The following is a 27643-nucleotide window of genomic DNA, read 5'->3' as shown; positions in this document are numbered from 1 at the left end:
TCTGGAATATTGTTCCATTTCTTCTAACCTATTTTCTAGTTGTTCAATTCTACTTTCGAACTGCTCCGTGATTTCGGATTTAAATGTAGTAATCAATGCACCTTTGATTGCTTGATGTTTTAATAGTTCTGACATGAACATTTTAAGTCTATTTTCATCTTTCGATACATTATTAATGAAATCACTCGTCAGTTCTTTGTCGTTTTACCTTTATCTGCATGCTATACTAAAATAACTTTTTTTAAATGAACATTAACTCTGCCTGGAAACCCTGTCGGTCCCAAGCCCGGAAAAGGGAGGGTCTATATTTACATTATTAAACTAACATAAAATTATATTTTTATAATTATATTTACCAAAAAGATGAACAACCCATTAAAAAAAGAGATATTTTTTTAATGGTGAATAACATCCAATAACCACACCACGCATCTAATGTAGCACTAAAACAATATCAAATAAAAATTTACCTGTATTCTGGGGCAAAAGGATCATCAGTTTATTGGCGGAATTTAACTACGACAATCGAAAAGTAAACTGGCACAAGAGTTGTTTCGCAAAAAGCCTCCTTTTTGGCGCAAAAGGAAAACGCCCGACAGGCCGTAGGAGGTCGAGGACAGTTTACAAATAAAAATATTGTGGGGGGGGGCGTCAAACGCTTTTGATAGGTCCATAATAATAGCAGCCAAATATTTATTTTTGTTCCAAAGCAAGTTTCCAGTCTTCCAAAAGTTTAAGTAGAATTGTTTGACAGCCATGTCCTTTCCTGTATGCACAGTAAAATTTATCAAAAAATATTTTCAAACATCCGAGATTAAAGCAACGAAAAATCACCCAAAACATGCTTCATTCAGAAATTATTGGTTGAAAATTTTGAATTTGATTTTGAACTTGATATCACAAAGCTATCAATCGAACGATAACAAACAACGCAGGTCATTCACAATATATTTGTTAGTAATTGGCCATACGCGGCCATTGTAAAATTCAAAATATTGTATAAAAAATAATTAAGACGATTTCATGTGTCGTTCTCAATCATGACCACAATCCAACGTGACAAACATGGGTGTACTAAGTGGCTTGTTCCCATTTCGCTTTAGGTGTAAAATTTGATACATAAAATTATTCCCATTTCGCCTTAGTGAGATTTGGAGTGAACTAAGGCGAAAATGGAACTTGTGCAAACATTTAATTAATCGCTACTTGTGTTTGTATATTATTTAAACCTCATATGCACATGTACATTGTATATGTAGATCTTTATATTGTAACAAAAAAGGCTGAGATCAGCAGCACAATATTGTGAAGGTTCATAGACCATATATACTAATCAGTAAAGCTTCAAGATATGTGATGCTGAATCTTCAAAATGGATGCAAATCTTCCCACTGCAGTAGTCAGACTGAAACGTTTGGTTGTGACACTAGCATACATGTACCTCAATGGATAAATTAACTGTTTAAGGATTTAAAAAAAACTAAACTTTAACATGTTAGAATGTTTTAGGTATAAGCAAGTTAACTTTCAATTAAATGATGTTTAGCTTTAATTTTTTCTTATCTTAGTATCAATTATGTATGCTCCCAAATAAAAATGTCAATTTATTGGTTTTGAATTTACAAATAAAATAAAGAATATGAAGATTACACATTTACATATGTGTATAATAAGTACTTCGATAATAATCGATAATAACTTCATTAGTTTTTATTCAATCCTATATAATAATATACACGTGTACACTCATTTAATTTTAAAACAAATCATATTTCATTTTCGAACTCAGTTTAATTTTTTATTAGTCCCTGAATGTGTACTAAAACATGAAAAACAAATGATATAATATATTTCATTAGTTTCTTTTTAAAATGAATTTTTATTAAGACAAAACTTAAGGAGGTAGACCTAGGGTAAGGGGCACAACTCTAACAAATCATTGGAACGTTTGTATTCAGCATTTGACATCAATCTTATATAAGCATCAACTTAACATGGATTGATTTAAGTAAATTTCAAATGAAAGCTTGTTAGACTTTGGTGAAATTGATTATGATACAAACATATAACTGATTTCAAAAGTTATGTCGTTTACCCTAGGTCTACCTCCTTAAAAAGTATTCAATTTGTTATTTAGTAGCTTAAGATCAAAATTTAACTTAATAACTATTTTGCCTTATAAGCATTATAACAACACCTCATTAGTTTACAGTTTTGTTTTTACAACAAAAAATATATAAAAAATTCCCATTTCGCGTTAATACTTTTTTACCTTTACTTTTTTACCTGTAATTCACAGGTAAGGCGAAATGGAAACATACCCATTCAGTTGATCTTATTTCGTAATTAATGACGCTGGACTATAGCCTGGCCTAAAAGTTAAGTTATTTTTATATGTACATGTCAGTATAATTACTAAAGAAAAAATGCTACACGCTTAAATTTGACTGAGATCATAAATATTACACATGGAGCATATTTTTTTTCGAACATCTAGTAAATTATCGTCCAAAGTTTGGACAGGAATCATCCTTCCGGGTATGATCAAATGAGCTAGTAGTGTTTCCGCTAGAATCTTGGTTCCCTTGGTTACTTTTTTTACATGATATAAAAATCATAAAAGAATTTTTGACACAAAATTATAAATCAGAATTATTTCTAAAAGGCCATTTTCAACGGGTAAAATATGTAATGGGATATCATACACTTCGTTTAAATATTACTTTGCTCCCAAAGTAAGTATTTGTTTGTGTCAACCTGTCTAAAAAGCCGGTTCGGTGCCTTATGAAAAGTTGAAACTTTAAAAACGCAATTCTTCTTATGTTAATCTACGTACATGTATGTCCTTGAACTGTAAACAAAATATATCTTGTGGAACTTACGTAACTGAAAGTAGAGGCTGAATTGCTCACCTGGTTCATTAATCTTCGTCTTTCTGACAAAAAATCGTCGTACAAATTCGATACCATGGACACAGTAGAAACTTTTTAGGCCTTATCGTAAAGATCATTTTTTCTATCTATTATATGGTTTTCAAAATATTGACTAAAAACTGATAAAAAGTTTATTTTCGCTTTTCAAGCCCCAAAACTCTAACAACAATTCTTCTTACAACTTCGACCTAATGAACTTGTGTAGGTCTATATCATGAGGAGCATTTCACGACAAGGACGACATATGATGGCAAAAAATAGCTCATATCTAAAACACAAAATGAAATTGCGCGCGTGTTTGTGAATGTGTGTGTGTGTGTTCTACAGTTGCACTGCCACCAAGAACAGTTTGTAAGCCATTCTATAAGCTTTCTCTTTGTATTTAAATCTGATGCCAATCTAATTATATGTAACTGAAAATTGTATGTGATCGTGGACGGTTAAAGGTCTGTCTATCAAATGCGTTTGTACGTAATACCTCGCACAGAAAACCAACAAGAAGCTCAGAAACAATTCAATAACTTAAAATAGAAGAATTAGCAGTTTTTTAACAGCGCCTAAACAACGACATCCACGGAAACATTTTTGTTTCAGGTTCCACTATATAGATAGGTCACTGCAAATAACTTAATGACAATTTGTAGAGATAAAGCTATATTGAGACACTTAAACAAGCAAATCCAACATTTTTTTTCCGTAAAAAATATATATATTTCAAAACCTTACATTAAAGAGATCCATGAAAAAAAGATAGCTATTCTATTCTATTTTGTCATGAAAATCTGTAGCCATGGTAACATAATAAAAATATAAATCAGTTTTCATAACAAATTTTGGGTGACCTCCCAAAATTAACTGTAAAAAAAGCAGGTTTTCTATAAAGTCAGGCACTTTAAAACTGCCAGAAAAAGTAAGCAGGCATAGCATTATTGTATAAAAGATAAAATGTGTACCTTTTACTGCTAATTTTGGTTCATGATTCTAATTCTTGAAGTTCGTGCGAAATATTTCTATTTTTGAAAAGCTGCCAGTTGGTGCAGGGAAGAGAACCCAATCCAGCGAGGACCTAAATCTTTCCGGATAGGTTAAAATATGCAGTTAAACACCTCTTTCCTTCACAATTATTGCATCTATTTATGTACGAATGTTCTACTACCCACAGTCAATATTTCCACCAAGTTTCACCTTTTATTTTTAAGTTTTACAAAATTATACCGGGTCAGTTTTGTGTACTAAACAGTGCACCTCAATCCCATCTGTATAGTTTAACCTTAACATTGTCCGATAATTTTTTTTACATCATAAACCCCAATCGATCTACTCGACCATTTCGGCTACACTAAAAATAACGTTTTTCCTGTACGTATAACAAGAAAGTTCCGATTGATGTTTGGACATTTTATAAAATGCCCAAATCTTTCCTATATTGGTATACGACCATGGCAGATTGCGAACGAACAGTGCTTCTTTTCAAAAGTCAATTGCACCCGTGGTCATGCCGAATTAACTACCCATTTTTTTTAATTGATGTACCTTTGACACTGCAGCTAGGGGCGGATCCAGAGACTTGGAAAAGGAGGGGTGCCAGACGGGATTCCTTAGAAAAAGGGTGTGTTAATTTTATACAGGGAAATGACAAATTTTCCAATAAAAAGGGGTAAACGTAAACGTATTGTTGTATGGCTCGAATGTTCTAAATGTTGAACAAAATGTACAAGATTAAAGGTAAAAAGTCTATTAATGTTTTACTTTCATGTTTTGAATCTCTTCACTATTTTTTTTAAATTCCATTTATTCTATTAGGTTTGTGTTTTTTTTTTTAATTTTTTTAAAAAAAATTTATGTTGTTTTTTGTTGTTGTTTTTTTTTGTTGTTTTTTTTGTTTTTGTTTTTGTTTTGTTTATTTTGTTTTTGTTTTGTGTATTTTTGTTTTTTGCTAGTCAGTTAACAAGTTTATCTTAAGGACACGGAACTTTGTATAAATTCAACCCCAATTTATCGACTTATTTTGATGTATAAGATGAGCAATGGACTTGCTCAAAATGACCTATCAATTCTCATACAACTTTATATTGTTAATATGCATGATTATAATCCCAGGTAAAAGATTAATTACAATAACTTGCGCTTCCCTGTTTACTATACTATATAGCGTATTCCAAGAGTTGTATGCCCTCCACTATTCGTCTCTGGAACCAGCTTCCAACATCAACGAAGAATAGCCCATCTGTTAATGTTTTCAAAAAGCGATTAAACTTTGAAAATCCTGGAGCTCCCGAGTACTTTAACAGTGGTAACAGAAAAGAGAATATATGGGTGTGTCAGCTAAGGCGTGAAGCTAGCAGCCTGAAATCTCTTCTGCATCTACACAACTTGGCTGAGGAGCCTTTCTGTCCCCACTGAGATTCCATATAGGATAACTACAACTTTTTGATATCGTGTCCGCATTATCAACTTCAGAGTTGGTCGCTGCAGAATGTCTGTATGGAATTGCAGGTCCATTACATCCTGCAAAATTGCATTTTGGAAATGGACATTTTACGTTTAAAAAAATGTGAAGATTATGCTGACGGTACCAGATTTTATAAAAAGTACCAAAAGATTTCAAAAGCACATATTGATTCATTTACTTAAAGCTGATGTTAGTTTCTGATTTGTTGACAGACTTTAATTTTTTTTTTTTTTTTTTTTACATTTATACAAATTTAAAAGAACTCCACCTAACAGTTGTAGGGACGGAAATAAAATTAAGTTTTCTATGCATTTTTTCAAAACTGATAAAATACACAATTTGTTTTTAGATTACTTAAAAACTTGGCATAAATTTCATTAAATCTTCATTTTTCTCAACTGAGATAAATATGATATTCCGAGTTCTCAATAATAACTTATTTTATTTATTTTTTTTTTTTTTAACATTTTTTTTATATTTTCAAGATAGATTCCAGTAAATGTCTTCGATGAGAATACAAAAGGTCATATTTTTATTTGCTTTGATGTCATCTTTTAAAAAAATGTAACAGAGTTATCCTTCTTTATATGTATACCATTCCTTAACCGCATGTTCGCTAATTGTATGTTGCCTTGTATGGAGAGGATATATATAGCCAGCAATCCAATCCAGTTCATCTTATTGAATAAAATATGTTTAAACATTTATGTTATTTCTGAAAAGTTTTGGTAGTATAACCAAACTATAGCCTGGAATTCTGGATTGAGTCCCTCCCACCTTTTTATGAACTTTGCGAAATATTGTAATCGACCAAAAATACTTTTTTTTCGGGATCGAATGCACAGGGTTTACCCGTGATTTAAAATATTTAACTTTATCTGAACGTAAAATAATACAGCCTTGGTATAAAATTGTATATGGTTATTGATATCGTATTAAAAAAAATAAAAAGTTACTAGATTATGTTTTTGTTTTGTTTTGTTTTGTGTGTGTGTGGTTTTTTTTTTTTTTTTCGATAGTTCTGGCCTCAGTAAATGATTTTTTCGTAAACGTACTTAAAAATAATGTAAATTTAGCTATCATGACTATTTTTGATTGAAACCAGGTGTGGGATAGCAGTTGAAAAGTTGTCAAAATCGGATTGGTTATGATTGATTGTCGGTTACAGTCGACATTAACGTAAATAGCCGATTGCATATCCGTAAATTGCCGGGCGCGTGGTATTAATCGATTGGTCCACCGTATAAAGCCACTAGCCAATGAAAGTATTCCATCTGTCAAGTCACGTGGGTACCGGCATCTTCTCACTACTACTACACAAACATCTGCAGGGGAAGACGGAACAGAATATCCACGGAGAATGCGATCGTTGCTGGCGTTATTCGCCGTTTTCGGCATAGTATATTCAGAAGCCACTGTTTACTTCCAAGAAGGCTTTTCAAGCGGTGAGTTCCCTTGTGAAATCGCTCATAACTTTCTGACCCTCACTGACGTACTGCCTACTGGGCTCAGAAGTTTGACATGTGCAACTAAAATTGCTGCACGTCCGACTCCAAGTATAATTCTTCCAGGAAAGTTGATCTGTGCATGAGATACGATTAAGTGAACAATTCATTAATATAATTTTATTTTTTGTCTGTCCGACGTTCTTCTCATAGCACGAGTGTCTCGTACACTTATTTTGTCACTATTTGTGCCCAGTTCCCCTCCTTTTCTTGAAGCCACGAAGGGGAAACTCCGTGAATGAAAGAATAAGAAATTTCTGAATTGACAATTGAGAATAAACTTAATGTTGTACTAGCTTTTGTTTGAGGTTGGTATAAAAATTACAAGTACTTTTTTGTAGATGGCTGGAAAGACCGATGGGTTGATTCAACATACAAGGGTGCTGACCAAGGAAAATTTGAATGGACTGCCGGAAAATTTTATGGAGATGCTGATTTGGACAAAGGTATACAACAAGATTAGAAAAATAGTTGGTCGCAAGAGTAGTCAAGGACATATTAAATATCTTTAGTTAGGATTGGTCAGAACTACCAAAAACTTGTAGACTGCTTTTTGTTGTGTGTTACTATTTTAATTGATTTATTGCAACACTTTTTTGTACCATTATTTGCAATGTTAGCTTCCAGATACAAGTGTGTTTAAAAAAACTGGAACTGTATTTTTGATAGTAATTCAACACAGGCTACAATGTTATTCATTGCTAGAATGCAGTCGATTTCCATCCAATGATAAACCTGTAGTAATGATTAAGCATTGCACACAGATATTAGTAAATATTTAAACCAAAAATGATCATTGTAGATGTATGATTATACATATTTTTAACTTTAATTAGGTATCCAGACATCACAAGATGCCAAGTTCTATGGAATCTCCTCAAAACTTGACAAACCCATCAGCAACGAAGGAAAGACCTTAGTTCTGCAGTTTACAGTCAAACATGAACAGAACATTGATTGTGGTGGTGGTTACATCAAACTCTACCCAAGCAATCTTGATCAGAAAAATCTTCATGGAGATTCAGCATACCTTATTATGTTTGGTAAGTATGTCTTTCGAAGTCCATTGAATTATGGCTAATTTTGGTAGGAAAAAATATTTCAAGTACACAACCTATAAATATTATTTATTTGTTGTTTTTTAATGATCCTCAAGGAATGCATAACTTTAAATTGCATGAAATAATGTTGGACATACATTTGATAAATGCTTTGAATTCCTATTGTAATATTCAAGCCTGTTTTTATTTCTTCAGGCCCTGACATATGTGGACCAGGAACAAAGAAAGTCCATGTCATTTTTACATACAAGGGAAAGAATCTGTTGACAAAGAAAGAAATTAGATGCAAGGTATGTTGTCAATATTGCCTAAGGGTTAAATGAATTGTACAAGACCAGTTTTTCAAGTTTTATTTACTTCAATGAATTACAGGCAGAAAGGTGCATATACCATACATACCATTTTGAAGGAAAAGAAAGCATGCATATTTAATGCATAATTCACAAAATTTGTTTTTTTGTGATTTTTTTTTTTAATTTTATGATATATTAAAGAATAAAAAATAAAATTGATTTGAATTGCCTTTTTTCATGATCTAAATAAGAAAAGCATACGACACATTCAACTGCAAAGAAATATCCTGAATCATTTCTCAGTATTTTCTAATGTCTTATGTAGGATGATGTCTTTACCCACTTGTACACCTTGATTGTTAGACCAGACAACACATATGAAGTTAAAATCGACAATGTCAAGGCTGAGAGTGGTAGTCTTGAAGATGACTGGGACTTCCTTCCCCCTAAGAAAATCAAGGTTAGTATAAGATTGTCACCCACCTTTAAGGTATTGGGCTGATGTACATAATGTGTATAAATGTAGGTTGATTGTCTGACTTAAGAGAAAATTTTTATATATGTTCTGTGCAAATTTATGTTTTACACTGTATACATATATTTGATACAGCTTTAATATGGTTACAAAGTGAATTAATAATGACAAAATTTATCCAAATACAATAATTCTTCATAGTATTACATGTTTGAATGTATTTTTATTAATTAGGACCCAGAAGCCAAAAAACCAGAAGATTGGGACGAGAGAGAAAAGATTGATGACCCTGATGACAAAAAACCAGAAGACTGGGACAAGCCAGAACACATCCCAGACCCAGATGCCAAGAAACCTGATGACTGGGATGATGAGATGGACGGTGAATGGGAACCACCACAGATTGATAACCCAGAATACAAAGTAATTATAATTCCAATCAATTCTTAGTTCAGAGGTTTTGATTTGACTTGATGATTTTAGAATCATTATCTGTAGTACATAATGTAGTGGTTGTTCCCTTTTGCACTTTTCAAAAAAGCAATGCAATTTTGCAAAAGAAATACAAATAAACTTTGTTTCACTATAGGTATTTGATAGAAAATCATTCTTTACATTTGATTTTCAGGGAGAATGGAAACCAAAACAGATTGACAACCCAGACTACAAAGGAAAATGGATTCACCCAGAAATAGATAACCCAGAATACACAGAAGATAAAGATTTATACAAATACACTGATATTGGTGCTGTAGGATTTGATTTATGGCAGGTTCGTAAAATACATTCTGAAAAATTACAGTTTCTTTAACTCTTGGTGATCAAAAAATTACTCTAATTTTCTTCTCTTCCAGTGGTGTAGGCATACTTAAAAATAAAAACATTATTGTTTTTTTTTACAATTCATGTATGGTCTTTGAAATTAATATTTTTTTAGATCAATGCTTGTAGATCAATAAGTATGATGCCTTATCTTTCATAAATTGCAAAAATATAATGTAACTTGTTTATATTAAAAAAAACTGAATATCTTAACAGGTCAAATCTGGAACTATCTTTGATAACATTTTGGTTACTGATGATGAAAGTAAGGCAGAACAAGAAGGAAAAGATTTATGGGAGAAAACCAAAGATGCAGAAAAGAAAATGAAAGACAAACAGGATGAGGAGGAAAGAAAAATTCAGGAAGAGGAAGAAAAGAAACGAAAAGAAGAAGAAGGTAAACATATACGATAAAAATAAGTTTCTATGAGTATCAGTAATGAAGTATGGACTCTATTAAATAAAGTCTTGTTGAATTTCTTGTTTATCAAGTTTTTTTTTTTAATACAAACTTTAGTGAAGAAGCTTCAGTTCAGGCTTTTGATTGTCCTTGGAGCTAAGATTTCTTCCAGATAAAATTGTATATTGATATCAGTTTTCTCTCACTCCGTGTTGAAATCATTGCACCTAAGTTTTTCAATTGCCAGTCAAAGAGGTTTTAAAAGGAATGTTATGTTCATTTAATTGATATATTATACTCGGCGTCACATAAATAACATACTGTTAAAATTTGAATAAAAATATTTTCTACGACTTTATTGACACCAACCTTCGTTTAAATTGTCTTAAATGACTTGCTCATTCGTTTAGCCAAACAGCTTCTCAAAAACAAGTCGCTTATTAGCTTAAATCATGCGTAACAAATCCTTACGAGAAAATCCCATACTAATATCCGCCATGTTGGTTTTTACGGGACGATTTGTTTACAAACGAAGTGCGTAAGTTCCCGTCGAACTCCGGTGACAATCGTCTGCTTGATCAACTTCTCGGTATTATACGTTGTTCGCGTAAAATAAATCCGAGATATCCGAAATAACGCCGAATTGCATTCTGGGTTCTTCGGTTTTTGGACAAACCATTTAAACGTAAACAACATCTCCTAGCAACCCGATCACTGTAAACATGGCCGACTTTTTACAATGTAAATATTGCCACCTAGAATTAAAATCTGACCGGAATTTAACGATTCAATGTTTAGGGAGAAGCCGTTTGGCTAAACGAATGAGCAAGTCATTTAAGACAATTTAAACGACGGTAGGTGTCAATAAAGTCGTAGAAAATATTTTTATTCAAATTTTAACAGTATGTTATTTATGTGACGCCGACTATAGATTTACTACACATATAATAAGTAAAATGCCATGAGCAAATTGTTTCGTATCATTTAAGTGACATTTTCTTTCATTTAATTTGTAGATAAAAATAAGAAGGATGATGGTGAGGAAGAAGATGATGAAGATGAAGATGCAGGAGAAGACAAAGAGGTAAATTAATGTTTAATTCTTGTTATCTCCCCTTTTCCATAAAATTAAAAGTATAATAAATATTATCTGTGCTCTTTTCAAAATAGAATATATCCAGCACTATATTCATTTTTATTTTTTGTTTGATAGATACATTTCTTTGAAGATTTATTTCTGAGAAATATTAAATAATGACATATTCTTACTGACAAATAGTTTCAATTATACTAGAGAAACATTCTGCCTGGCATTGTATATTAATTCTGCTTGCTCCAGACACCATTTGCATATCCCTATTTGCTTGTTTGGTAAACAAAATTTTCTTTATTTTTACCAGGATGATCATGACCATGATGAATTATAGAAGACCAAAGAGTTTTAGGAGTTTTAATTAGTCATTCTTCATACTTTATGGCATTCATGTGATCAACTTTTTAAGGGACATAAGTTCATACAAAGTTCGGGACTATATTTCTGCAAAATCGTGTTGTGTAAATCAATTCATCCTGTTTGTTTCTGTGTATTTTAAAAGTGGTGTAATTGGGTTATGATGAATGTGCGAATGTGGTGTGTTTGATTTAGATATTAAGATATTGATGTGTGATAGTTGGGTATGATACGCAATCTTTATCTATTGTCAACCAGAGTTCACAGTTTATGAAGAAGTAGTTCAGTCTGTTTTATTTATATTCTTAGATCATGATACAGAACTCCAGTTTGTTATTTTTTGTGTATTTTTGTTAAAACATAAATTGAGCATTCTGGTTGATTTTAAAAGAAAATGTTAAAGGTTACTATGAAAAAGGTAATAAAAGAAAATAAATAGAATTGGGTTTTGTTTTATAAAACCAAACAAGATTTTCATCTGTGTTAAAGCCGAATTCCACATTTGCAAGGCCAGATGTTTCTATTGTGAACTTTTTTATACTGTATGTAATGTTTTATTTTGTTTTTGTCAACCTCCACTTCATAATTCAGATCTGTATATAAAAGGTAACTACTACTATGGAGTGAAAGACTATTAACAGTTGTTGTCCTCAGATACTGTAAAAATTCCTTTCAATATTATCAACTGAACCAGAAAACCTTATTAATGCATAAAAGCAGTAAGTTACAAACTGAAATATGCCATCACCGAGAATGATCCAGTCATTCCACCTGAATTTCAGATTTCTGTTCTGAATGTTTCCCTTGGTAGTATTAGTAATCATGTAGTATAGATCTTCTTGTTCAGATGTAGTTTCCATAATAAGACTAAACTTGATGCCACTTAAGTCAGGCTGTAACTACTACAGTGCATGAGGTTGGACTCCTATTGGCACCAAGTCAGAAAATACATCGAGTATTGCTGGAGTAGAATTCAACTCTAGAAATACCTTCATTAACGTATTGTCGTATACAATAACCCTTATAAGCTACTGTAAAATCGCTTTCCTTAGTATTTGACGTAATGTATTTTAAAATGCAAAATTAGTTATTGGACAAAGCATAGTCAAGTACACTTCAATATAAAGAAAAAAGTTAATCTGCAGTCACAGGAAGAACTCGCAGAAATTCATCTTGGTCGTGAAACGCGTGTCTAGGAAAATATTTTTAATGCCTGTATGGCATATTGCCCGTACAAAGGTTGTCTCGTACTCTCACTCCCATTCGAAAACTAATTACACAAGTTGAATAGATTACTTCCAGGTTATGACCTTTGCTTTAGTTGACAGACATATGTTGACAAACGCAAATAGTTAATTATACGTAACGGCAAATTCGGAAAGTTCGATATTAACACGAAACAAAAAACATCGGACTTCAAATAGTGCAGGCATATCAAGTAGAAGATATCAATTTAAAAATTCATCCCGTTTTGAGATCTATACTTCTGAAATTCTGATCAAATCTCCTAGATTTAGATGCCAGGGTGTACCCGCTAGTTGGAACCATGAGAATTTGCTACAATACTTCATATGTCCACAGTAAGTACAACCATCCCAAGTTTTTGACACATCTTGTGTAAAATGGCGCATGACCTCGAGTGGGTTTCCGTCTGAAACAGACTGACACGTGCGAGTTCTAGGTTTGTTTGGCCCTCAAAGGGAGACGCAGGTATAAACTTTAACTACTAAAATTTTTGTATTTAATCGTATTAAGTGTCAACTTTTTCTCTAGAAAATGTCACGAGATAAATTATATCACTTCCAAAAAGCATATTCTGCATGCTGCAAGCAACAATGAATATCCACGAGGCTGTTTGCTGATTCAAGGAATGATAAAATTGTTCAGGGGCGGATCTAGACACTTTGAAAAGGAGGGATGCAAGCCGGGGTTGCTCAGAAAAAGTGCTAGGACATTATTTCCCTTTTTTTGTCGATTTTGCATATGAAAATGTCACATTTCTAATTTCTAATAAAAAGTACTATGAAGAAACTTGATAAATATAGTAACATGTAAATAGAACATTAAGAAAATGTACTATTTATTCCCTAAATGAATTTAAGGAAGAAAGACAAATTCTGTTTGTAACTGAAAGTTCGCTTGCGTTCAAAATTACAGATCTATGCTATATTATGGTAGAGCAGAATTCTTTTTCATAGAATTTCGATATTCAGCAAAAAAAAATTATGCAGTCGTCATTCAGTGTTTTTATTGCTATTTACAGAAATTAGTTATTGTGTTTATAATAACAAAGTTCTGTTTTTCCCTTTCAATTGGAAATTTTCTATTTTATTACCTACATCCTTTTATAAAAGGAACCCAGTCTAAGCTAAATACACAGTCAACCATTACTATGGAACATTTTAACGTAGAATGAAGTCTGTATATTTCTCAAACTAAGTAGGGAAGAAACCTGAGGTTGCTTTAAAAGATGTGAAAAAACATATTGGGTGTATCTGTATAGGTCCATATCTTCAAAGTTTGCTGATATAAAGTTACTTTCTATTTTTATATTTGTTATCGTAATTAAAAGATAATCTTCCGTTTTCTCGTCGATCTAGTTTTTTTTAATATATCTTTAAAGTTTTTCGTCATTGAATGCATACGAACCGTTGTAGTATAGTCAATTTTATTCAAACTACTTTCACTGAAAGGTTACGAAACCAAGTTAAAGACTCGGAAATCATTGTTAACATGGTGGTATCCTCTTGAAATTGAAGTGCTGTTTAGTTTTAAGAGTTCTTATCATTCTGAGGATTTTCAACCTTTGTACAATTGCTTACTGACTCTTTAAACTTCTATAAAAGTGGGTAAGATAACCTCATCAGCATTTTTTAAAAGATGGACTGTCGGATTATTGTAGGACTCATACAGCTCTTAGGTATGTTAGTTAATAATATTCATGTTTAATCGAGACCACCTATTTTTTTAAATTTAATTTGAATACTAGTTTACTCTATCTCTCTGTGTAGACAAAATATGTTTTAGGTACTTTCTATGTTGTCGTATAGACATTTATGTTAACAATGTAATCATGTGAAGTTTAGTTCGATTGTCAAATTTCATTAATCCGTTTTATTTTTTTAATGCACCGTGTATATATGTACACAAAAAAGTGAAATTAACAACAGTCGACAGCAGAAATTAAATATATATATATATGTATTACTGCAACTGAATTCTTTTTATTTGTGATTGTTGGTCTTGATAATCTTGGTCTAGAATTTGGTATCAGTTTGTTCGGGATACTGGGATTCAAGTTTTATCCTTTTTGTTTAGCATTCAAAAATAAAAAAAGAACACAAACACAAATTAAACCAAATAAGCTTAAGCTTAAGTCGGCAAGTTCATTACAACAATACAACATAAGCTCTTAGGAGCTTTTATAACCGACATAAGGTACATAAATAGCTATATAGTGCATTCATACATGTAATATACATTGACAAAGCAATACAACAGTTATAATTAGGCAGATACATGCATCATACAAACATAAATATCAAATCAAGCAAAGGAACTAAAAGCAAAACAGACAGAAACAAAACAAAAATAAATAAAATCAACAAAAATATGCGGGGTGGCTGCTCCAGACATGGATTAACAGTCGCTACAAGCAAGAACAAGGACATTTTTCCCTCCCAGCTCGTGGCTTTGAACTGATTGAAACTCGAGCACTGACTCTAGTTTTCGGGCAGAAATTTCCACAGGGCTGGAGTAGCGTACCTAAATGATTGTTTCCCATACCTTGTTGTTTTAACATGTGGTATCTGTCATAAGTTGCTGTGTCTAAAATTGTACGAATGATTTTGTTTACATATTAAAGCAAATAATACGGATGGAATCTGATCATATAATATTTTAAAAGTTTCTAATACCATTACTCTGACACGTCTTACATGTAAAATAGGCACCATGGCGTTTGCCAAAATATCATCGTAAGAGGAGTTATAATCAACATAGACATACCATAAAGCTCTTTCTTGTATTTTTTTCTATCTTCTTTGTATTAATCAATGAACAAAGTGCCAAGAAAGAGGGCAAAAATTTAAAATTTGACAATATTAATGTGTGAAAAATAATTAATCTACTTAATTTACATAGGTTTCTGCCATTACTTTTTGAAATATTAAGTTGCTATACAGCTTTCTTGCAGATAGATTTAATAAGGTTGTCAAAATTTAACACAAAATCAATATCTAACCTAAAGTTTTACAGTATCTCCACAAGATATATATTAATATCACCAATATATAAAGTTGGTGCTCTACCTGCGGACATTCGTCCTACAGCTAACGCTTGGAACTTTTCTAGGTTTGCTTGCATACAATTAAAATGGAACCAATTTATGAACATTTTGCTCTCGGATTCTGAAGTAATTACAAGTTCATTATAGTTATTAGAAGCATAAGGTAGTGTGTTGCCATCTGCATAATCATACAAGTTTCCTTTATACATTAAAAAGTAAAGGTCCCAATATTGAGCATTGGGGTTTGCCTATGTCAATATCTACCCAATGGCTTACAATACCACCTATCTTTATTTGCGGTTTTCTACTAGAAAGTTATGTCAACATTAAATTACAGGTTCCCCAGACAGTCCATAAGAGGACAGTTTACAAATCAACATACACAAAAGAAAACAAACATTCGTTTTTATCTGTTTAAATGGGCATGTATTCAAAGGTACTAGTGCTTATGCATTTGTAGAAATAAACTGCTGCGTCAACAGTAGAAATGGTTTCTTAGCTGTAAGGTCAGTCTGTTAGGGTCAAACAGTAGATATCGATGAAACATGGTATGAATTAGCCCATCAGTTTGATCATATAAGTGCCTAAAGAATCGGGAAACAAGAAAAAAAAGTTGTCCATACCATTCTTTGAAATGGACTGCATATGAACATTTCGGGAAGAGATAACTCAAAAACCCACATTCTAAAGTAAAATATGTCCAGTAATGCAGATACCAGATTGTGATTATTCGAATTTAAAAAATAACAAGGCAGCTTGATTTGACCATATAATAAATGAATATATTATAAAAACACAATCCACATCTGCTTGCCATTATGTGTGAAACTCTTCAACTTTTTGTTAGACATTGGAAAAATGGTCCATCGGTATTGTTAATCCTATCTACAAGAACAAAGGTGACCCGACGAATCCCGACTCATATAGAGGAGTTACTTTGATTTCAAGTCTAGGCAAATCATACACAGCTATTTTGATCAAGCGGCTAAACACTTTTGCCGACACAATAGAACTGACAACGAAATTGCAAGCAGGTTTCTGAAAAGGTTATTCAACTTTGGACAATATATTTTGTTTATACAGTATTATACAAATATATTTAATGTCGGATCGGAAATTGTTCTGCACATTTGTTGATTTCCGTAAAGCCTTTGATACTATCTGGCGTGAAAGGATTACGGCAAAAACTTTTACAATGGAGAATAGCCATTAAAATATTTATGTCCATTTTCAAGATGTATTCTAATATCAAGGCTTGTGTAAGACAAAACTCCATGTAGTCTGACCTTTTTGATTGTCAGGTGGGTGTCAGACAAGGAGAAAATTGCCACCTTTTCTTTTTGTTGTTTTTATCAATGACTTAGAGCAGTTTTTCAAAGAAAAGGGAGTTCAATGTCTTGAAAAAATTAATGATTAAGCCCAAAGGCATATAAGTATGTATTTAAGACTATTTTTACTATTATATTCTGATGCAAGGAGCTACATATGCTATATATAAATCCTTGGCTGATGATACTTTCCTGATCTCTGAAACAAAACAAGGCATGCAAAGAATGTTTAATGTATTTTGATGAGTATTGTGCAAGGTAGAAACTTGATGTAAACATAGATAAAACCAAAGAAGTTATTGTTTTCGCTAAAAGATGAAGATAATGATACATTCGATTTTACTTGAAAAAAAAATTAGTTGAGTTGAGGCACCCCCAAATCTGGGATCACCCTTGTGTAGGTTATATTCTAGTGGGCTACATACTTGGTAGTGGGAGCAAGCCCCTGTGAGTCGATCAAAACCTAGCTATTACATAAGTAATAAAGCTATATGACATAAATGAAATGTTACTTTCTTTATATAGTCTCCGACTCCAGGAGGAACATACACAAGTGATTAGGGATGTCCCTGTTTTTCACAATTCAATGTCCGAAACATTTATTGGGAAGCTGATATAGATTGAAAATTGTTACTAGATTCAAAGATCAGATCGTATATTTTTTTTTTCTTTTATGAAATGTGTAATTATTCATTCACATCTGTCTGCTCTTAGGAGATAATCAACATTGAAAATCCAATTGATTCTGTTACATTTGAGTGTCATTTACAGAGTTATCTCCCATAAATTTGAAATTTACAGTGCATTCTTTAAAATTTTTATCTCTTAAGAACACGGGACATATGAAAAACCGAATGTTATTTTTTGTTTACTATGGCAATTCAAACAAAATATAAAAATAATAATATGTAGGCTTTTCATCCATAAATCACATGTTGCATGGACATTGCGTACGCTGTTGGTGTCCCCAGATGGGAATCTTAGCACACTCACATCTGGTATGGAAAGTGCCCCGACCAATTCAACTAAAAGTACCCAATCACACGTTTAGTCTGCAGACCATCTATTCCAGTACAAAAATTCTGACTATTTTAAAATTATCAAACCATGTTCCATCACTTTAAACGATATATTTGACTACAACGATGACGAACCACATTGTACCATATCAAAATGTGGTATAAAAAATTACAAAACATGCAACATTCTTATAACCGACCCTTACTCCTCCAGTTCCCTTACAAACAAAACCTTTGATACAAGAAGTCACGATGACTTAAGTTGCAAACCAACAAACTTAATATATGAATTAGAATGCAACTTATGTGGTTTAATATATGTCGGAGAAACGCAAGCACGATTAAATAAAAGAATGTGCGGTCATCGTTCGGGAATTAACACCACCAAATTCCCGACAATTTATAAACACTTTAATCAACAAGATCATTCAATCCTCTCCATGAAAGTTCGTATTTTAGAAAAAATTTACCATCCTACGAACAGTCCCGTTCTAAGTAAAAACTATCGTAGGGAAAAAGAGGAGTACTGGATACGCAGACTAGATACTGCAATACCTTACGGATGCAATGACAACATCAAAAGTATAGGAAACCTTTCAAGCCAATATAACAATAACATAAATGTGATGAATTTATTTGACAAAAATCCAAGACGGGAAAGGAGTCATGGCAATCGCCACTATACGTCACCTAAGTTACATGATGTCTCCATAAATGGTCTCCTTCCTTTCATACAAAAACCTCTTGGACTTCATCACATTAGAACCAAACTTTATTCTATACCTCTCACTCTACTACACTCACTTTACAAAACAAGTCTTGACACTCCTGTTTCTGACCCCACCTCATCATTATACAGACTTGTTGCCATCATTTTGGATATTGGTTTCCGCAGACTCTTTAAACCAGTTTGTTTGAAAAGTCAAGATGAAGAAAAACGATAATTTCTTCCACTACCGTTTGTCAACAAAGGTATAGATGCAATTAATTTGGCTAACATCCTCCGTCACAAAAACGTTACCAACAAAATCCCCCCATATTTCAAAGACAAATCCATACCAATTATTTCATATTCCTATTCTTCATCCATCGCATCCAAAATTTTCAATTATAAAAGGCTACTGCAGAACCTCGAGATTGAGGACTTCAAGGCTAAACCACCTGACTGTTCTTGCAAAACCTCTCCATTCAAATATGATCCTTCTGGTCACGTCGTTACGGGAGATTTAACCATTATCGAAAACGAATCTCTGCGTAATATCCTTTCTAAAGGTCCCAAGTACCGTGAACCACGCTCCATAAATTGGAATTATAACTTTAAAGTTCTTATGGATGCCGTCGAGGACTATGCAAGAAAATGGATAAAACGAGAACAAGAAGACATTGATTCTCTGTCAGAGTGGTTGAAGACCGTGAGGTCTTTAATTTTGAAACGCATGAAAGTTTTAAGTAGGTCAATGAGTGCCAAGGCTACATCAGTTTTCAAAGACTGCGATGTAGCAAAAACATTGTCTACTATACATGACAAGTATGTTGTCGTACCAGCAGACAAAGCCCAAAACAAATTGTTTTTGTCTGCAAAACGTTTTATATCCAATGTTTATTATCAGAGGTAGACGTAGAAAATAATAGCAGTGATAAGATCTACACTGCTACCACTCTTTCCAAAGAAGAGATTGAGGAAAACCATAAATCTGTACTATCCTCTTTTGGTCTCTCTACCAAGGACGATGATTGTGATTTACCGTCTATGTACTGGATTCCTAAACTTCACAAGAATCCATACAAACAACGTTTCATAGCTGGATCTGCAAAATGTTCCACCAAACCTCTTCCAAAACTTTCAACTTCTATACTCACAACTGTCAAAGAGGGTCTACAGTCCTACCACAACACTTGTTACTCCCGTAGTGGTATTAATTCAATGTGGATCCTGAAAAATTCGAAAGATCTTTTGGAGACAATCAGTTCAAGACTATTATCTGAATATAATAGCATTAAAACCTATGAATTTTCAACACTGTATACTTCTATTCCCATACTCAGTTAAAATCCCGACTTAAAAACATTATACATCGTTGTTTTTCCAAAAAAGATGGTACACCTAGATACAAATATATAGTTCTTGGTAGAGATTCCTCATACTTTGTAAGAAATAATTCCAAATCATCTTACAAAAATATACAGAGGAAGATGTTTACAAAATGCTGGAATTTTTAATCGACAACATATTTGTCCAGTGTGGTGGACGTGTTTTTCAACAAACGGTCGGCATTCCAATGGGAACAAATTGTGCCCCTTTACTAGCTGACCTATTCCTTCACTCTTATGAGGCTGACTTTATAGCTGATCTGATCAGAAAGAAAGAATATTGTTTAGCTAGATCCTTCAATCTCAGTTTCCGCTATATAGATGACGTGTTATCTTTAAACAATCCTAATTTCGGGGATTTGATACATCGCATCTACCCAAAAGAACTTGAGATAAAAGATACTACAGACACTGTGAAGTCAGCCTCATATCTTGACCTACACTTAGAAATCGATGGTAAAGGAAAACTATTGACCAAACTTTACGACAAACGTGATGACTTTTCATTCAGAATTGTCAACTTTCCTTTCATCTGTGGCAACATCCCTTCGGCTCCTGCGTATGGAGTGTTCATATCACAACTCATACGTTATGCCAGAGCTTGCCGAAACTACGCAGACTTTTTGTATCGCGCTAGAACTCTAACAAATAGGCTTCTGGAAAAGGGTTATGTTGCTACAATATTGAAGTCATCACTACAGAAGTTTTATGGTCATCATAATGAACTCGTGGATCGTTATGGTGTATCCATCAGCACCATAAAAAAACTGATTTATTCAACGGGTCATAGTTTTCCTTTCCTCGTTTGTCTACCCCGGATTTGACTTTTTATGAGCAACTCGGCGGGTGTTTCTAGAAAAGCAGAGGACGCTTACCCTACCTGGTCTATGCTCCCAGTTTTTAGTGGAGTCCGAGTTGCTCATTTACTTTTGTTACTTTGTATGTATGGTTTTGGTTGCTTTGTGTTCTTTGTTGTGTGTGTCTGTTTTCCGTGTCTGGTCTTTGTCCCTGGATTACATTCTTTTGATTACCGCTATAACCTTGGTTCCCTTGATTACTCATTCGATTGAACCGGAGCTGGTTACGAAAACCGAAATATTACTATTAGAATGTGGAGTCATCAAAGGCAATATAGATATTAAAATGTGCGAAATGTTTGCTGTTTTAGAATTACAATCATAAATCTTTGAAAGATCCCGTTAATTTTGGAGGGAAAGCATTATTCGATCACAAGAACGTCCATTTTCATATATGGACGGGTAACATTAAGAAATGCTTGCTTCCCATTTCACCAATATATCTAAGTTGTTTCTTGGCGTATTTTGATAAAACCAACTTATTTGGAAAGAGCAGTTTGTGCTTCAGACGATGTCATATTCTTTCAGGACGTAATGATAAGTTCAAAGCGTATGACAATATCACAAATGTCTCCCCTTTGATGTGGACATTGTAAAAATGGAAAGATACCGATTTGAAGACAAAATTTTAGACATTTTTTTAAAAGTTATGCGGACAGCTTTTTTCAATCGGGACTTTTATTAACTATATTGACAATTTATTTCATAACCCCAATGAAAATATATATAAATATTCAATCAGTCTTTTTGTTAAAAGCCTTTTTGTCCGTATTTCAATTATGTCACATATCTTAATTTTTTCGACGTTGGCCATTGGCTACTTTCTTGCTTACCGTTGTAAAATATAACAACGAATAGTATTTTTACCAAAGTTTATTCACGCTTAAAGGACTGTATAAATATTCAGAATATCATGTTTATTCTATAAATATAATGAGATTTATTGTCTAATAGTAGATAAATACGCACGTATGTTGTGATGTCACGTTGTCTTTTTCCCGACGTTTTCTACACGTTGCGTGGTACCAAGTCTTTATCAAAAGCTTTTTTCGTTAGCTTTGAGTGAACTAATAACTGTGAAATTTTGAATTTTACATGTATATATGCTGCATATAGTATATTCTAAAAATAATGGTACTTGATTGAACAAGTATCTAAGCGCAGCATTTTGTCTGTGTCTATCCAAAATGTCACTAAAACATCTAAAATTTGTATATTTTATTTATTCACGCGTACACCATGCGGAATTCGAACGAATTGTTCAAAAAGGCAAATGGTGTTGAGTCGATTTCTTCATATACTTAACAATGTATTCATCCTCCTCTATGGTTTTATCATTCATCTTTTTCTTTGGCTTAACAAATGGGTCACACACACACACACACACACACACACACACACACACATATATGTAAAACCGTGTCTAACAAAAATGTTAGAAAGAGCATTTTTGACGTTTCCTAAGTAACGTTCTGTTTTGCGACGTAAAAACTCTTTTAATGTCAATTTAAAAAACAATAAAAAGTATTGAAAAGTTACGATACTACATTAAATTATTACGACTGTGGGCGTAATGAATAAAAAAATTACGATTTTAGCGAATCTGATAATATAATGAAAGAAATGTTGAAAAGAAAACAGGAACAAGAAAGTCCCCCCCCCCTCCTTCGCGCGCACTCCTGTATGTTCATATGCAATGATGTCCTGGTGAAATCGGGATCAGCGTGCCTGCATCAGAGTATTTTGAAATATGTAGACACGCGCTTTCTCATTCGCTAGTGAATTATTGTAAAATCAACGTATTCATGATCGTCTAATTACCTCTTGACAATTATTTTAGCTATAAGATAAAATAAGCTGTACAAATATTACAAAAATATTTTTTTAAATTTTTTTTTCAAATTGGACGAAAAAAACAAAACAAAAAATGATTTATTCTGGTGTGGCCCTTTTGACCCCTTATAACTCGAAAACCATAAGAGATATCCGAAGTCTGATTGAAAAATGCAGGCAGGATTATTAATGAGGAATCCAATGAAGAATCCAATGAAATTAAAAAATTCAGAATAGGACCAAAAAAAAAAGTTTTGAAAATGTTTTTAGGCGTTGTCCAACTTTGACCACCTATAACTTGAAAAGGTCCAAAACACATAAAATATGCTGTACATTTGTTTAGCCGAATTAAATAAAGAATATTTAAAATCGAAAAAAAAAAAACAATCTAAATGGTTTCTTTTTAATAAAATACGTATTTTTACCCTTTTTGGCCTCTTTTTCTAAAGCGGCAGGGGCAGCAAAGTCCAAATTAAATAGGAATCTTCTTAGTTGTTGGTAAAATCATATCAACATTTCAGAACAATTCGTCAACCACAACGACGACGCGGACGACGACTGCGACATAACATTATACAACCGCAAATTTTTTTTCGTCGTTTCGTCGTATAATAAAAACGGGAGATTTCGTACTCAAAATTTCTTAAATAGAGAGATATGTCAAGGTTTTTGTTTCCTCGAAATGTTTAGCAACAGACCATATACAGTTACGAAACGAGTACATGTATTCGGAAATATCAACATACATCTACATTAGAGATATAAAACCAAATAGGAAAGATACACTTTATACGCTTTCACAATATGATTTCCGGGGGGGGGGGGGCGGGGTTGCTACTGACTTTTGTGCTTGTAGGTTTATAAGCTTTCTGTTTGTTTTAGTGAGGGTGTTTTACGGTTTTTTTTAGCGCATCTCGAAGTTTGTTTTCATAATTTCTAACATTTTTCTCATGGGATCAAATTTCCTTCAAATCATTTTTAAATGGTTGATGCCGAACTATTTACCATATCAGGATGTAATCTGATCATTTAAATTGACCAAAACGCACGAAATATTAATATCGAATCGGATAATTAAATAATAAAACACGTCGTGTGTGTAATTTTATGTAAAAAATTAAATAAGTACACTTCTTTTTACATGTAACAATTATAGAACGATGTACGTCTAATACAAAAAAAGACGTCAAATTTTACCGCTTTCGACGTTACCAAAAATGACACCAACATCGTACGCTATGTCATGATTCTTAGAGTGCTACTTAAGTCATTATCAGGGAATGATGTTAAAGGTAGAACGGTACTATTTATTTCCATGCATAGATGACAATAGTAAAACTTAAAAAAAAAAATCATTCCTTTAAATTAAAACAATGCCGGAGCTATAAACTGACTTTTTCCAGAAGTCAGCACTTAAAAAGTTTTATGGTCGTCATCATGAACTCGTGGGTCGTTATGGTGTATCCATCTGCGCCATTAAAACTGATTTATTCAGTGTGTTATAGTTTTCCTTTCCTCGTTTGTCTACCCCGGGCATGACTTTTTATGAGCAACTTGGCGGGTTTTTCTAGAAAAGCAGAGGACGCTTATCCTACCGGTGCACCTGGTCCATGCTCCCAGTTTTTAGTGGAGACCCAGTTGCTCATTTGCTTTTGTAACTTTGTATGTATGATTTTAGTTACTTTATGTTCTTTGTTGTGTATGTCTGTTTTCCATGTCTGGTCTCTGGATTGCATTCTTTTGATTACCGCTATAACCTTGGTTCCCTTGATTACTCTCTGATTACCGCTATAACCTTGGTTCCTTTGATTATTCTTCCAGTCATACCTTCATATTCCTAACTAAAATTGTAAGCAAAGTATTAGCATGACCGTCTCGTTTCTTTGATACGAAACAATATTACTTCCACAGTATACGGTAAATGGAGCATCCATTAGTAATAATTACTGCTTACAGTTTTGCTTAATATTGCATTCAATACATAGATTGTGTGTGGACACTATGAATCCTGAAAATACATCACTGTTATCTCCCACAACATAGAGCTTCATGAAAGGCGTTTTATCAGCAAACACCTGGATTTTAAAGAACAGAGAATCATAAATCTTGCCAAAAAAAAGATAATACTAAAATTCTGCTGATACTCCTACAGTTCTGTTGTGAATGTTGATGCATATATGAAGATTAAAGGGTGAAAAAAATCATAATCATTATTCAGTTTGTAACTTATAACTGTCCTCTCCCTTTTTTTTTTTTTTAGCTCACCTTGCCAAAGATGGCCACTCTGCGTCCATTGCCTTTCGTTGTCAGGCGTCCTAAACTTTTCTTTAAAAATCTTTTCTGAAACTAACCAGTGGATTATCATCAAATTTGGTCAGCAGCATCCCTTGGTTATCTTCATTGAAAATTGTGTGTATTATACAGATCAAGCATAAAAGACATAAAAAAAAACCACCACTGTTCTTTTTAGACCTTAGAGATCAAGTCATCAATTTCTACATATATCTCAAAAACTATTATAATTACAGGAAAATGAATGTAACCCTCTTATTCAGCCTGGATAGCTCTACAAAAGTCTATGATGAGTTAAAGTTGTAGAGTGACTCCTTGTTAGAGTTATTGTTCTTGAAAGACGAAAAAAATAATGTTTTTGCAGTTTTTAGCCTTTATCTTGAAAATCATAGATAGAAAAAAAACTTTTCTTGATGTAATGATCATGACAATAAAGTTTAAAAAAGTCTTAATTGTGTTGAATTTTGTTAAGAGTTATCACCCTTGGCAAGGGAAAAATGAACTAGGTGAGCGATTCAAGCTCCACGGAGTCTCTACTTTTGATTTCCAAATGATAACACTAGAACAAACAGATTTTATTTGAACTGTATAAAGGTTTTAGTATCAAAATAAGACAAATTAAGTTTTATTTTGATCTCATTCCCATATTTAGTTTTCATGCTACGCTGCTAAAAAATTTTGTCAGCCCATTTTTATGGTACCAGCTTATAATGGCTTCAGAATAAATTGAAGGATTTTTTTCAACTTTGCAGAAGTCTGCCTCCCACCCCTGCACCTTAAAACTTAAAAAAAAATATTTTTAGTCTTACAGTACAATTATCTATTTGTCATGTCTAATAATCCAAGATTGAAAACAAAAAAAAAATGATTGTATTATAAGTATTATTTGGTTTCAGTTAGTTTTGTAGAACACATAGATGGTACAAGAAATACAGAAAACACTGGTGAGATTTAATGTTTACATACTAATTTGGCATATATTAATTTAGTAACAAGAAAAAGATAATCCCCAACCCCAAAAAAATGTCACTATAATAAGTATACCAGTATATATCTTTATTCTCAATCACCAAAAGTACATGGTATAGAGAAGCATACACAATACATATATAGGATAACATACAAGTATAGAAATGGATAAATGAAGGCTAAGACATCATAAATGATGATATATCATTTTCTACCCTGGAGAGTTTCTATGAATTTATATATAAGTTTGTTCATTCTACAAACCGATCATAGTTCAATAAATCTTTAAGAATGTTGGGTCTATTTCTGAACTTGGTTTTGAGATACTGCTTTCTGCTTATATTGAAATGGGTGCATATTTGAACAAGAAATGAAACTTGTACCCCAAATCTCCGCTATCACATCAATTGCATATTCTATTTTCTCTACTTATATTGTCCCATCTACCTGTTTCATAAAAGAGAGTGCTAATATACTTGTATCAATATTCTTAGTTTTTGGTTGGTCAAACAATATTTTAAACTTCATAAAAATATAATTCTACCAATATATACAAACACCAAACTAATCCAAAATGGACCCCCTCAAAGCCAAGAAAGTCAGAATTAATCTCTTCGTTTTTAATGTATAGGGATGGGACAGTTATCAAAACATTGATTTCTGTCTTCAATTTTTAACAGGTTTGTACTTCAAAGAAAATACTCAGTATAGATACTCATATACATCAAGTGTAGAGAGTGCTTTTATTGGAACTATACCATCAAAATCTGGATTCAAATATACCTGTAATATAAGACTAGATATCCACACTGGCTACCAATCTGTACTGCAGGTGAGACATGTTAAATTATTTAAAAATCGGAACAAGAGTTCAAAAGTGACCTTGTTGTTTTTAATTTTATGGATATGGCGTATATGTAGGGTATAAATTCTTGAGGTATGTTGAGGTATTTCATGGAGATAATTGTATGTATTATTGAGTGAATTTTATGGTGTGTTTGTGATTTGAGTCTGTTTAAGGTTTTTTTCAATGATTTTATAAAATATGTTTTTATACCCACCACACAAAGTGGTGAGGTATTATGTGATACCCTCCAAACAAAGTGGTGAGGTATAATGTGATACCCTCCACACAAAGTGGTGAGGTATTATGTGATACCCTCCAAACAAAGTGATGAGGTAGGGGTGAGATATTATGTGATACGCTCCAAAAAGTTTGTCCGTCTGTCTTTTTGTCCTGACAATTTTCAGATGACAACTTGAGAACAGATAAATGATTTTTTTTTCAAACTTTGCACAGTTGTTTAGTACCATAAAATATAGGTTAAGTTCGATTTTAAGCAACATCCAAAATGTGGTTTTTGACTTTTGAACATTTTGAACATTTAGTAATTCCCTTTTTCACCATTTCATTGCAGGGTATCAATTAATATTCTATTAATGCCCTATTTTTAACCATTTTGAAATAAGTGTTATTAGTTCACTCTCTGACTAGGCCAATGTTTTTTTAATCTCACATGTACTGAACACTGCTTTATATCTAGTCTCATGTTCTACAAACTATGTGTAAATTTA

The 27643-nt window shown here is 32.8% G+C and overlaps 2 protein-coding genes across 2 annotated transcripts in view; both read left to right on the top strand.

Moving 5' to 3' along the window:
* Nucleotides 1-6669: 6669 nt before the first annotated feature.
* LOC148629955 (calreticulin-like) lies at nt 6670-11832 on the top strand. Its single transcript, XM_088560264.1, has 10 exons — nt 6670-6830; nt 7232-7336; nt 7727-7933; nt 8147-8241; nt 8570-8704; nt 8954-9142; nt 9348-9491; nt 9758-9938; nt 10958-11025; nt 11342-11832. The coding sequence occupies exons 1-10, from the start codon at nt 6746-6748 to the stop codon at nt 11366-11368; spliced, it is 1236 nt and encodes a 411-aa protein (XP_088416390.1). The 5' UTR covers nt 6670-6745; the 3' UTR covers nt 11369-11832.
* Nucleotides 11833-11983: 151 nt separating this feature from the next.
* The window catches only part of LOC148629954 (uncharacterized), a 63061-nt gene continuing 47401 nt past the window's right edge, over nt 11984-27643 (top strand). The window contains exons 1-3 of the mRNA XM_088560227.1: nt 11984-14311; nt 25996-26043; nt 26749-26900. Of these exons, the coding sequence (XP_088416353.1) occupies nt 14272-14311; nt 25996-26043; nt 26749-26900 (240 nt within the window). The 5' untranslated portion in view covers nt 11984-14271. The remainder of the gene's footprint in view (nt 14312-25995; nt 26044-26748; nt 26901-27643) is intronic.

Source organism: Perna viridis, chromosome 1, assembly GCF_037379345.1.
Source record: "Perna viridis isolate PV_CMFRI_1.1 ecotype Kerala chromosome 1, ASM3737934v1, whole genome shotgun sequence".
NCBI lineage: Eukaryota > Metazoa > Mollusca > Bivalvia > Mytilida > Mytilidae > Perna > Perna viridis.
This window is presented reverse-complemented; position numbering and strand designations above follow the sequence as displayed.